This window comes from Perna viridis, chromosome 11, assembly GCF_037379345.1.
Source record: "Perna viridis isolate PV_CMFRI_1.1 ecotype Kerala chromosome 11, ASM3737934v1, whole genome shotgun sequence".
Classification (NCBI taxonomy): Eukaryota; Metazoa; Mollusca; class Bivalvia; order Mytilida; family Mytilidae; genus Perna; species Perna viridis.
In genome coordinates this window covers 7,579,804-7,593,615 of record NC_142455.1, presented here as the reverse complement: position 1 = coordinate 7,593,615, position 13,812 = coordinate 7,579,804, and the positions used below count along the sequence as shown (strand labels likewise).

The 13,812-nt window shown below is 31.8% G+C and overlaps 2 protein-coding genes across 4 annotated transcripts in view; one reads left to right on the top strand and one right to left on the bottom strand.

Moving 5' to 3' along the window:
* Nucleotides 1–472: 472 nt before the first annotated feature.
* Nucleotides 473–7,259, bottom strand: LOC148602818 (biogenesis of lysosome-related organelles complex 1 subunit 1-like). Its single transcript, XM_088554043.1, has 5 exons — nucleotides 7,102–7,259; nucleotides 5,582–5,654; nucleotides 4,499–4,631; nucleotides 2,811–2,898; nucleotides 473–907 (listed from the first exon to the last, which is right to left on the bottom strand). Exons 1-5 carry the CDS (start codon nucleotides 7,160–7,162, stop codon nucleotides 900–902), a joined length of 363 nt encoding a protein of 120 aa, XP_088410169.1. The 5' UTR covers nucleotides 7,163–7,259; the 3' UTR covers nucleotides 473–899.
* A 92-nt stretch (nucleotides 7,260–7,351) lies between these two features.
* The window catches only part of LOC148602816 (integrin alpha-6-like), a 58,554-nt gene continuing 52,093 nt past the window's right edge, over nucleotides 7,352–13,812 (top strand). For 2 of the 3 annotated variants that reach the window (XM_088554032.1, XM_088554031.1), the window contains exon 1: nucleotides 7,352–7,680. In XM_088554032.1, the coding sequence (XP_088410158.1) occupies nucleotides 7,505–7,680 (176 nt within the window). In that variant the 5' untranslated portion in view covers nucleotides 7,352–7,504. The remainder of the gene's footprint in view (nucleotides 7,681–13,812) is intronic. The other variant, XM_088554033.1, reaches the window with a different exon arrangement.

Here is a 13,812-nt window from a genome sequence, read left to right as displayed (position 1 = left end):
ATGCAAAAAACTGCTGTCCGACCCTTATGTTCTATATTTAGTCACAGTTGGCATGTTTTTTCACAGATCAAAAATCCAAATGGTCATTTTGTGCAGGATACCCTAAGAAACAATCATGCTAAGTTTCATCCAAATCCATTCTATAGTTTCAAAGGAGAAGATGTTTGAAAAATTGTTAACAAAAACAACAATGACGGATGCCAATAGCTCATGTGGCCAATGGCCAGGAGAGCTAAAAAACACTAAATCCATGGATTCTTATTCAAAGACTATGCGTATAGTCTCATTATATCGTAAGTAATATTGGTTTCAATCATTAAAGAAAGTTTGTACTTTACTGTACTCTATTCTATGCTACTTTCGAATTTTGCTGATTTGATTTGATGGTCAAAGGGAGGTAAATCACTTTCTTCTTTGTACTACCCTGATTATAATATTGTCCTGTTGTACATGATAAAAAGAACAACCTACACAATGCATATAATTCCTTTAATTGTGTAATTTTCCACAATCAGTAACTTGTTAATTTCCACTTAAATAAAAGAAACCTTACAATGCTGAAGTAGGTCAGAATTCACAATAATATTGTAAAATTAAATAGGAAAGTCTTCTAAAGTTAATTTTGTACTTGGAGAAGACCACAAAGCACCATAAAATTATCGTATTTAATCAAGACTGAGACCTCATCTGTAACAGGTACATTTATGAATATTGACTGACGAATCATCAAATTATAAAATGTTATTAACATTGACCAGTCATTAAACTTTAAAATTTTATAAATATTGACAAGTCATTAAACTTTCAAAATGTTTTCAATATTGACCAGCAAACAATTTTACACCAATGTCATGACACCATTACAACAAGTAGAAATAGTCTTTACTGCTGTCTCTTGGTCAGTCACCTGAAATTACAAAAAAAGGGAAAATCAACCAAATGAGTCTTCACTGATATAAAATGTACCTGTTTGCAAAGATTGATTAGACACATGTTACAGGCCTCAAAAGGTTAAATTAATCATTGATTAGGCCATTTTTTTTGGCTTTCAGTTCTTAATTTGTGATCATCAGAAAAAAGTACATGGATAGTTCGGCATTTCACACACTAAATGAAGAAACTTCTAAAATATTTTGTAGCAGAAATTACAGAATTGTGTCCCCCATTAGAGGCTTCGGTGACAAGGAGATTAAGTAAAATATCTTGTATGCCACAGACTGTTTATTTAACTTTTTATAACAAACTTATTCAAGCAGATATAGATTCTGGATTTTGAAAAAAAATACACAAGACCATAAAAACTGACTTTATAATAGGTCATTGTCAAGAACATAAAAAAAATGTTTTTAGTGAAAATTATGCTAGCTATGTAGGCAAAGTCTATAATTTTTTTTAAAAACCAGGCGGAGGTTTATAATAAGTAAAAACAAAAGTGCAAATGAAAGTTGCCTACTGAGGATATTAACGCAAAAAAAAAATTGGTTATGTTCTTCTACAGAAGAGTTTGGGAAAATATCTCACCTGAATTTATTCACTATTCACCATATTCTACTAGTTTCATTGATTATCTTGAGATATGATGATGAATCACTCCTGAAAGCTTTTTAGACAGAACAATACTAAACCATTTCAGGCCTGGGCAGTCAAGGTTTTCGGGTAGGGGCTGGGTAAATAGAATTATGGGCCAACTAAGCTAGGCAAGTAAATTTTAGCTGGTAGTTTTTGTGAAAAAAAATTCCAGATTTCATGTGAAAATTTTGTTTTCCCAATTGAGGACAGGAATACACAAGTATGCAGGATTCCCTTGCCTTATGATATGCTCCTACAGGCCACTTGAGTGTTTTAATACTAGCATAAACCCAAAAATGTATAATGTAACCCTACAATATAACAATTTCTTTTTAATTCAACTTCAGTTCTTATTTAAAATAATTTTGTTTTCCTTTTTTCTTTATTGTGGTGGCAACAAGAAATTACACAAGAAATATCCCATTTGCTAGGTAATGGGTATAATCTTTTTCATTGGAGTCTGAGTTGCTCATTTACTTTTGTTTCTTTGCATGTATTATTTTAGTTACTTTATGTTCTTTGTTGCATTTGTCTGTTTTCCCATGTCTGCTCTTTGTCCCTGGAGTACATTCTTTTGATTTCTTGATTACTCTTGAACATTCTGATTAGTGGTTATTATTTAAAGGAGGAAAACAGAAGGGCATGGATAAGGAAAATTTCAATCTAAATCATGCTCTCATACTTGTTATATTGAAAATGTAAACATTTGTCCAGTCCTTGGTTGTGCCAATTTCGCTTAAAATTTTAATAAATTAGTATATAGTGCAATGAAACAGAAAAGGTTTAAATAGCTGTCTTTATTAAAAATCAGACTGGAGGGGATTCATGCATGTGAAAAACTGTCCTATTTCACTTTTATTTCTTTTCCAGTAATGATTACAGACTATCAAACTGGTCTTATTTGTCATTTAATTGTTGCACTTTTGACATAGAAATTACATAGAATGTGTATGAAATTGGTACTATGCAAGAGTTACTGCTCTTGATTCAGATAGATTTGGTTGATTTATTGGGAGATAAAATGTACAGTTTCTCTTAAACACAGATTTTAATACAGGAAGGACTATCGTAATGTGAAGAACAGTACATACATACGGATAAAGCCTGATTTGTTTGATGGGTTTTTCTTTATCATGAATCGCTTTGGGCATGGGCAGTGTCTGCATTTTATATGGACTGGTAGCAGGATAATAACTTCCTATATTATTTTAGCTTATAAAATGGGTGAATTTTTAGCTTACCTTTTCTGTAGACATATTCTAATGCACTAGAAAGAGTTCTCATATCAGCTTCAATACTTTTAGCCCAGTTCTCTACGTCACCTAATTCCTATAAAAAATACATGCAGCAATTGTAGCATAACTGATAAAAGAAAGATATATGTGCTGTCTTAGGATATAATTTATAACATTTTAAGAAAATTTGGCTGTCAAGATTGATCAATTTTTCATCAATTAAAAATTCTACATTCAATTTTGGATTCTTGATTAAGGAATTAGACCTAGGGTAAGGAAAACAACTCTTACAAATCATTGGAAAGTTTGCATTCACCATTTTACATCAATTTCAAGTAAGCATCAAAGTAACTTGGACTGATTTCATTCTGTTTCACAGAAAAGCTTGGAAGGCTTTGGTGAAATTGAATATAATGCAACCATACCACTGATTTCAAGAGTTATGTCCCTTACCTCAGGTCTACCTCCTTAACTTGGTACCTATCTTTTTAGTCTCCTTTGTGTTTGATTTTAATCAAATGGTTTTCATGTGTATATACTTTCCTTTGTTAATTCTATTAGTTTTCTGCTTGGTTCAGTATATATAATTACCAATCCGCCTGTCCTCATTTCTGGTTTTTCTAATTTTTACATATTTAATTAAGTTTATATCATACTATATTAGCAAAAGGTATTAGTTTTTCCCAGATAATGTAGGTTCTTCATTTTACTGAATTTGATGCCCATTTGGAAAGTGGCTGGTGCATTTAAGTTATATTTTTAGACATCCAAGACATTCAAGTTTAAAAAAAAATTGGACATTTATTGTTATTTTGTATTCTCTCTGTGACATGTCACTTCTGTACGATCAATTTTTGTTCTCATTTAATATTCTGCACCTAGCAATCTTGCAGCTGCATGTTGCGGTAGAGCTCTCTGCTCTTGCTGCAGGAAATCCGCAGATTGAGCAGAGCTCCATATAATTGTAATTTATTATTTATGTCAAAATATGAGTATAATTGTTTATGTGTTGAGTTCTACTTTACTACATTGAAATAGGAGCAGAGGCTAATAATATAATATACATTCCTAACAGTTCAAACCATAGCTCTGAAAATCAGTTCCACTTTTCCATTTGTGCTATGGCACCTTGCGGTACACATTTTAGAAAGATTCATCCTCCTATAGTCAAATTATTATCTTGAAATCATGAAAATGCTTGTTTTTGGTTCCTAGTTCTAAATGATTTAAGTCATAAGTGGCAATCATGAAAATCATTCCAAACACTTCAAAACAAAATAAATTAATCTGAGATAACTACTGTAATCTGATTGGTTAAAATAATGTTATATCTCAATGGACAAAAAAATATTGACACGCCCCTATTCAGTTAAATTCAAAGCTACTTTTCTTGTGTTTAAAGATAAAAATATGTTTTAAAATTAATTTTAAGAATTGGCTATGATAAAACTTTTGTCCACTGAATAAATAACATAAATTTTCCATGTGCATATTTTGTTGATTGCACTTCAGGCAATAAACAATATGCACATGGAAAATTTATGTTATTTTCAAATAGACGAAATTTTTATTATTGCCAATTCTTAAATATTTTCTGGAAATGAAGTTGTCTATGGGCCATGGATAATGACAAAAATGTTGAAGACAATGACACCATGATGCTATAACACAACTGCAAATAATGTTTTCCTGACCTTTTGAGCAGTATTGAAATCTTCAACCAGTTTAAGCCACTGGAGTGTCTGTTTTGAGAATTGTGCTGCATTAGCTTGAAGTATCTTGGTCTCTGTATCCAGCTTCTTCTGGTTTATGTAAGCCTGAGCTACCCTTAAATGAAGGATAAAAAAATGAGTATGCAAACTGGATGTCTTGAAAAAAAAAACTAATGATACAGTGATTTTTCTTTAAATAAATAAGCGCGAAATAAAAGTCCCAATCTCAATGCCAAATGCATGATTATTATCCAAAATATCCCCATAATTTCTGAATCTTGCTATGGATTTTTGTTTCAATATGACATGTCAAATCAGGGCTTACCAAATAAGGTGAAAAATGTTCTATTTTGATCCCAAAATTCACTCCACATCTTTTGTTAAGAAAGATGCTATTCTTGGGACTTATGTAACAAGCTCACTATGTTGAAATACGATAATCTTTCTAAAATTTTCTAGTTTATATTATTATATATTTCAACATTTTTTCCCAAATTGAAAGGCACACGGCTCCTTTTAAAACAGTAGAAAAATCACTGTGATAATAAGATAGAAACTATTTAAGATACAGACTTTTGGAAGTACATTGTTACAAGTTACACTATTTTGTTAACACAAAATTTTTATTACTTTTCTAATTACAAGAATAATTATGTCATCAAGAATCTGTAATATACATACATACATAGTCCTTTTTCATATTCAAGTAATGCAAGCCAATTTAGCAAGTTTTTAAAAGGGAGGTAACCCATCAACACACTACAACCTGGTTGGGGAAAGGAAAATTAGTAAACATTTCCCTTAAAACTTAAAAAGTCAACAGCTGTTAATTGCTACAATCCAACAGTGAACTAGTCTGTTTGGTTGGAGAGTTACTTCCCTTTGATTAGAATTTAAAAAATGAAGTCAAAGTTGGGAATAAGAAAAAGTGTTGCCTTGCTAAATTTGAAAGTCTACCATGCAAGATATTTTTCTTATACAGACATTATATTTTGTGTGAAGTAATGTAAGTGCAGGTTATCTTATTTTATTTTACATATACAACTATGGTAAATATCTTTGTACCCTCCATTTAGATGATCAACCAGTGCATGGGTTAAGGCTGTGGCAGCTACTATGGCATCTTTTTTCTTCTTTTCTGAAACAAAAAAAAAAAAATTTTTCTAATAAAACATTGAACAACTTGTAGAGTGCTGATGAAGAAGACTAATTATTAGACAGTCTGTATACATGTGTTGTATGACATGTCAGTATAGAGAAAATAATTCACCTTTTCAGCAACCTTAGTCTAGTAAGACAAATTATATACTTGTTCCATTTTTTTTTTGTGGAAATTGTTAAAAGCAAATCCCTCACTTACTCCGGAGTTTATATAAGTTTCCCATAGGGCATCTTGCCTTCAGATTCTACATTTAGTAACTTGCAACCCTCATCACGAATTTAGCAATCAACCCAAAGGGGCAAACCAAAGTTTTCAATTTTCAATTTAATCATTCTAAAATTTTAAAATTAGACATGTACATGTCTACATGTATATCAATTGTTCCACTCAGTCACTGCATGTAGGATATACCTGTAACAACACTTCATTCTAATTTCTGCTCAGGTGACCTTTTCAGAATTTTTGGGGTTTCCCTTTGATAATGCTTTCAAAATCATGAGAGATCAAATCTGATTGACTGATAAGAAAGGTCATCAGAACAGAGAGAAAAAAGGAGCCTTGTTATATAGATCCAACATGCATTGACTGAATGGAACAATTGATAGGTGTAATTTTAATTAGAAAAGCAATTTAATGTCATCCTTTTTAATTTGTTCAGCATTTATTTGTCATGTTATCTTGTACTGGGCTGTTGTGGTGACAACCTTAGTCCGAATAGTCACACATTAACACTTTTACACTAGAGATGAAGGCTTTTTATTGTAGATTTAAGAAAAACTTTTCATACTTTGCCTACAAGTTTACTATATTTTTGATTGGTGGTGTGCTCTCTGTTGCCTACAAAAATTTCTTCTCTAAATTTGATTGGTCAATTGAATTTAAATTGACTGAAAGCCCTTCGGAACTACCAAGTCCATCTGCTGAGAAGGAAAAGTCCTTTTTTAAACATACATTAGTAAATATCTTGGAATACAGAAACTAATATTTAAAATGCTCTAGATTATCTGTTCAAAAGATTGTTTAAAAGAATAGATTTTATTGATAAAAAATATAGCTGCTACAGAATTTGTATTAACTTTCACAGTTCAATGTAGGTCACCTCCTGCATGTAGATCTCAAAGTGCCCAAACGTACGGAAAAGAGAAATTATGCTGTTTCAATGTTTGTCTGAGAGTAAAGGTAATGGGTGCACATCATTATAAAATCATTCAACCCCATCTGTACAAATGTTAAATTGGCTATGAGCCCTTGAAATACCTGATTTTAATATGGGGACATAGAGGTGGTACATTGACATTGTATAACACCTGAAACACTGAAGTGAAAGTGCTTATTTACGTTGTAACTTGTATATTTGTGTGTGAATGCCCTGAAGTTAAAACTGCTTCATAGCTTAATATGGCTTTTCGATTCCTTCATTCACCTTGTCTTTCTTTCCGTGCCTGTTGCCTTATTTGATGTTGTTTCACAAGAGAAGACAGCATTTTAAGGAAATTCTTTCTCACATTTTATGTTATGGTGTATTGTGTTCCTCCTCCGGAAGTGACGTTTAGCAACCGCCCATTTCTTGTCAATCAAAGCTGTCTTACATAGTTCATTGACAATAAATGGTTCATGACGCATAATAGACATGTTTTTATTGATTTAAAATGATTAATACACTAAACCATGCTGTTTTATATGATTAAAACATTTTAATGGAATGAAATTTACTTAGATTCAAAATATTTAAATTTGAAAACAATAAAACGAAAGTTGGATCATTGCGCCCGGTGATTCTCGTTATTTCACGTGGGACAGGTGCGAATTAATTGGGACAGTTGACAATGGCCGCTAGTCAAAACATAGGACTGCTTATAATTTTGAGTATTGCCAGTGTTAGTGCATTCAATATAGACACGAAAATACCATTTATTCGAAAAGGAGAAGGTGATAGCTACTTTGGATTTTCAGTAGCAGAACATCAAATTACAAATTCTGTCGGCGACGTCCTTGAGAATATGTAAGTTTAGTTTCAACTTATTTTTTTAATAGACACAGTGCCCCTTTTCAGTCTTTAAAAGAATTCGATATTTTTATTTGGTTTAATAGCATAAAAAATGTTCTTATCGTTTAATGATTATTGATTTTTGTAAAATACGTCCGAAAATCATTACCGCGGCACCGGACGGGACAGTAAAGTCGGCAAAAAAATCGGACAGAAGATGAAAAACTGATTCAAAAGGCAGATGATAGCTTACTACCAGAAGAGGATATGTAAGCATATATATAGCCACTGTTATAAGGTGAAGAAAACGTTTTATTAGGTACAGTTGCATGTACATGTTGCCAATGTACTTTGTACATGAAGATAATGTGTGAACTGATTCAGAATGGCCTTATACATATGTACATGTAACTATATAAAGCAACTAAATTGCATTGTCATGTTATACCACTAGAGTTACAGAACATGCACAGAGAAAATGCCAGACCATTACATATGTATTTATAAAAAAAACTTAAAACAGTGGTTTACAGTTCCGTATTACATGTAGTCTGTATAATTGCTTCCTGAATTAATGAATGCGAACCAGTCAAAGTTTGCCCAACATGAAAGACATCTTTGATATCAGGAATCATTTTTGTAAGAAAATTTTTTCAAGGAATTTACTGTGCAATTTGTTATTAGTATGAAATGTCCAAGAATGCCTTGAAATTGTTGTCTCGTGCTGTATTTTGTGTGAAATGAAAGTGTTCACATCCAAGCTTTATGCAGATATTTTGCCCATATTTTAAAAGTTGCTTTTATGAGAGAATCTTTTGTTGTGTTAATTTAGATTTTTGGTGCTTAAGTTGTTAGAATAATCAGTGTAAAGTATTTAAGTATGTTTTTCCAAACATTGCCAAATGCATTTACAATTGTACTTTTTCTGTTAAACATTGTTTCAAAGTGTTGTACTATATGTAACATACATTTTGTACATGTACATGTATTGGCTTCTTCAATGTAAATACATGTAACATGCCTTGTTCCAGATACATATGATATAATCTATAATGTGGTTCAAAATGCATAAGTGTAGACTAGAATTTAGATGCATTTAGTAACTAATTCTGAATTTACATAGACAATGGTGTTATCCCTGTGGAAGGCTTTTTCTTAGTACTGTATTAAAGATTTGACAGGTACATGTACTAGATGCATGTACATGCTGACAAGTTTTTCTCCCTAATAATTGTAAAAAGGGCACCTTAAAAATGAAGCTCAGCCTTTAATTCTTATGTATCATAACATTGTATTCATAGTGGTAAAACAACAGGTTTGCTGGCATAATTTTTTCTAACTAATAAAAAGTTTGAAGTACTGACATCTTTCAAGGAATTTAAGGTTGTGAACAAGCTAATTCCTCAGCTCTTTAACGCAGAAAAAAGGCAAAAAATACTGTTGCAGTGTTTCCATAAATATTCTCTAGGTTATGCATTTATTTAGCAATAGCTGATAAAACATCAATGACAGCATTTTCTGCTTTTAAGGAAGTATATTTTGTGAACATGTAGACAATAAACTTCAGTTCCTTTCTCATTGACAATTCTTAAGCTAATTATACAATAACAAAATTACATTTTCCCTACTGTCACTGTAAATTAATTTTCTCGTTCTGAGTTAATTATGAAGTTAATGAATATTTGACCTACATTAAAGATAACATCTGACCAGGGCGGTTAGGTGTTTACTTTGGCTTTGCCATACGTTTATCAGTCATCAGCCATTAAAGTATTGTTTGAACAATTAAGATCAGAAATGATAACATGAAATTGTAGTTGATATTGTCATTTAATTCAAGTAAGTGCGTAATACTTTCTTTCTGAGTACAGTTATTAAGATATTATGATCACTACTAAGGCATGTACAAATGTACATTTTATATACAAGTACATCATGTACAATGTACAAATGTACCCTGTGCATGTACTCTTAAACTTTTATTGTGTCATCCACTTTTGCTGGTGCCTTGCACATACATGTATCTACTTCATTCTGGATTTTTACTTTGTTCATCTTCATAATCTACGGTGCATCTGCAACACTTGCATGTACACTATGGATGGAAAAAATGTAATTATAAGTTTGATGTACATGTAATGTCATGTTTCTGTGCTCTTTCAATGAACAATAGTTGTCTTACAACATGACAGCTTTGATTCTAACATGTACATTTAGCAATGGTTCCAAATTATACATGTACTTGTACATTTTTGTACATATTCATAAATTAAAAGTGCATTTGTATTTTACTGAAATTAAATGTGTGCATGTATTCTAAGTTCTTGTACATGTACAATGTACAGATATTATATAGCTGATAGCTTGCAGAAACGGGTATATTTGTATAAGTTCATCCTGTTCATTATTTGTTTTTGCCCTTTTTTAATGTTTTTTTTGTACTTAAGTACATGTATGAAAAATGAATAACTACATGTACATGTAGTACAGTAGTACATTGTTCTTTTAAGAAGATTAATTGCATCAATCTACATCTACACACATTTTGTTTAGTTTCTATGATCGTTTTAATGGTACATAAACATGAAACTTGTAACAATTATCAATGGACTAGTTATTGCATTAAATGAATTTAGATCTCACTTGTTACATGTACATTTGTGTATGTGGACTGTTTTTTTTTTTTTTTTTAAGTTATTAGTAAATTTTCATACATGTGCTTATACCCTTAAGATCCCTAGACAGGGTTCTCAATAAGTGCCGGAGACCGGTGATTTCGCCATCTATCTTGACATTGGGGCTGGCTATTTTGTTGCTAAAAAAAATAGGTATCTTTTGTTAAATCAGGGCCTCAATGGTGCCACCTACTTTTAATTTTCTTCCACCTACTTTAAAAGTTATTGAGAACACTGCCTAGATCTTGGTCAAATTGATTGCAAAAAGAATGTATTTATAGTGTTTACTTACATGTACATGTAGTACATACTGGTAACTCATACATGTACAATTGTACCGTTTAACAATTCTTATGTTCTGCCTGATGCTTATATGGGCTTATAAATGTACTTGTTTTACTGTGTCAATGTTTGAAAGCATTACATCACCTAGACATTGAGGAATATTACTGTACAGTCATAACATATGCTCCACAGAGATCACTCCTCTACCTACATGTGTTTGATGTTTTTCTTTGTTTTGTCATACTGTATTATAGTAATTGATGATTGTGTTGTGGGAAAATATTTTTGTGCAGAAGCTGCAATGTCATAGTTATTGATTCCATATGTAAAATCTGTGGTGAAAATAGAGTCCTTATTTGATATTGAAACAGTTGGTTGTCCTGTATCATGTAAAATATTGTTAGAGTAATCAAGGGAACCAAGGTTATAGCGGTAATTAAAAGAATGCAATCCAGGGACAAAGACCAGACACGGGAAACAGACATACACAACAAAGAACATAAAGTAACTAAAATAATACATACAAAGTAACAGAAGCAAATGAGCAACTCGGACGCCACTAAAAACTGGGAGCATGGACCAGGTGCACCGGTAGGGTAAGCGTCCTATGTAAAAAATGTCAAATTGAAATGCTGATGGCAATGATTCAATATACATTGTACATGTATATAATTTGACTAAACTGATCTATGGCAATTCTATGCTGTCTCTTTATATACATGTCACAATGTGTGTATTGATTTTACGCAAACATTCATATGTATCCTTTTCATTTCATTATAATTGATGATTGTGCTAAATCAATGCTCCTGTCTTGTCGTCACTTGTCCTAACTTTCATAAATAGGACAACATTTTTTCATTTTCTCCCAGTCATTTAAGAAGTAAAATTTTGTCCAGGTGTAGTAGTGTGTCAACATCAATATGAGTTTATGAGCCATTTACTGGGTGTAATAATTTTATTGAAAGAAATATGATGATAGAATGATACCTGATAGCCTCACCACTGGTGATGGGATACTTTAAATTTTTACCTTTTAATCCTTTATTTGTTAGGATTGACATTATAATGTTGTACAGATTCTATTAGATTGAGTGGATTTTAAGTTTCAATTACCTGAATTTACTCACAATAAAAAAAAAATCTGTTAAAATATGTATTTCCTCGTATTCTCACTATTTGCTGTCTAACATATTAGAACTGGTGCACCTGGTCCATGCTTCTTGTTTTTAGTGGAGTCCGAGTTGCTCATTTGCTTTTGTTACTTTGTATGTATTATTTTAGTTACTTTATGCTCTCTGTTGTGTTTGTCTGTTTTCCATTTCTGGTCTTTGTCCTTGGATTACATTCTTTTAATTACCGCTATAACCTTGGTTCCCTTGATTACTCTTTCTATAATAATTTCATGTCATACATACGTGTAATGACCTGTACAGTCTAAAATGTGTTGCTTTCACATCTTTTAAAGCTTATTTCTTGGGGATACAGCTGTGTTTGCAGAAAAAAACATGTAAGTCCTGAATTTTCCCATATTGGGTCAATGACCTGTCTCAAGCCACCCATTTTTGTGACATGAAAGGGGTAATTTCAAAAACATTGTAATGCAATGGCTTACAATATGAATAATGCATTATTTTTACACTAAAATGGGCCATTTGCCCAAGACCCCCTCCCAAAGTGATCTCTGCTTTTGTGTTGTACATGTATATATGTAGGTACTTGTGTGATATACTGTAATTGCATTTTTTTCCATTTACTTTTTCCTGATTTAAGCAATTTACGTCTCATTGCTTTGTGTTTTGAAAATGTTGAGTTGGGAAATCTCAGCTAGACTACAAATTAGAGGGTATTTAGCATCCCTCCCATGTTCCATTTAAAAGAATATAAGATAATAACTTCTTTCTTATTATTGTCAGATCAACATTTTAATTGTGTATATTTAATCCTTAATACTACAATACAAACTTGGTTTATAAACAAATTCAAAAGCTTTTAGAAAAAAAATAGTTGAAATACATAAAAAAAAACATTCAATTACGTCCTTATGCATGTATATGTAATTTGAACTGGGTGAACAAGGTCACTCAAATGTCCTATTTTCTGTGATCGTGCTACTCTTCATTAAATTATTAGCTAATGGTACTTAGAAATATAGTGCTGAATATGCACATCACTGGAGGGTTGTTTAGGTTTGGTTGGGTCGGGCACAAACCCATGTTAGTGAATCAGTAATTGGTAGATCCATTTAGTTCCTTGTACCAGCATTGATGACAAAGGTCATTTTAATGTCTTCTTGTACTTGAGTTCTAAGTTGTTTGGTATGTTAACATCAAGTGTCGTTTCCTGAGAAATACTAAATATACACTTGACTGTTATTAATATCAAAATATATGAATCAAAGTACACGTATGTATATGTTCTTTATTAATTGGTGGAGATGGTATCTGTGAAATCATTCATGAGATAGTCAATTTCCTATTTTTTTTAGAAAATAACTCACTTTTCTCCAACTCTACTTTCTGAAATCATATTGTCAAAATACTGGTACATGTTCATGCATAGACAAGGTCATTAGTCAGGAAGTTGATATTACTTTATTCTGAAATATAATTCTTTGAAACAGCATTCCTTATATAGCTTCTCTCAAATTATCAATTGACTGTGCTTAGTACATGCATAGAAAAACTGTAGTGAAAAAGGTGTGGACAGATGGACGGACACCATGATCCTTATATGAATCCTGCCCACTTTCAAAATTGAGTTATAAAAATGTAAATCACCATAAGGCACTGGAATGTTCAGACATTGTGTGAATTACATGTACATGTACAAAATGTACAGATAACAGCTAAACCTGTTCATAATTCTCCCATAATGATCACTAATGTATCACTTAGAAAATATCCAGACAAACTATGTTAACAAGCCTAAGGTTTATATATTCAACAAATTATCAGTTCTATGCATGATTAACAAAGGATATAATACACCACTATACAGAGTTAATTGTATGTACAATTCACCCTTTTATTTCCTGAATAATTTAGATAAACTTATCTGTAAGGGAAGACTGGTCTTATTCATGGTAGATCTGTTTAGGGTATGGTACATGTAGAAAGGTATAATTTTAGATCCACCTGCGATTATTGCTGAGCTTCAGTGCTATTGCAGTACAGCCTGCTAGAAA

Coding starts and splice junctions, on each gene's coding strand:
- LOC148602818 (XM_088554043.1), bottom strand. CDS start 7,162: ATGCTGTCTTCTCTTGTGAAACAACATCAAATAAGGCAACAGGCACGG. Junction 5,655..7,101: donor GGCACGGAAAGAAAGACAAG/GTGAATGAAGGA, acceptor TTTTTGTTTCAG/AAAAGAAGAAAAAAGATGCC. Junction 2,899..4,498: donor ATTTCAATACTGCTCAAAAG/GTCAGGAAAACA, acceptor TATTTTTTATAG/GAATTAGGTGACGTAGAGAA.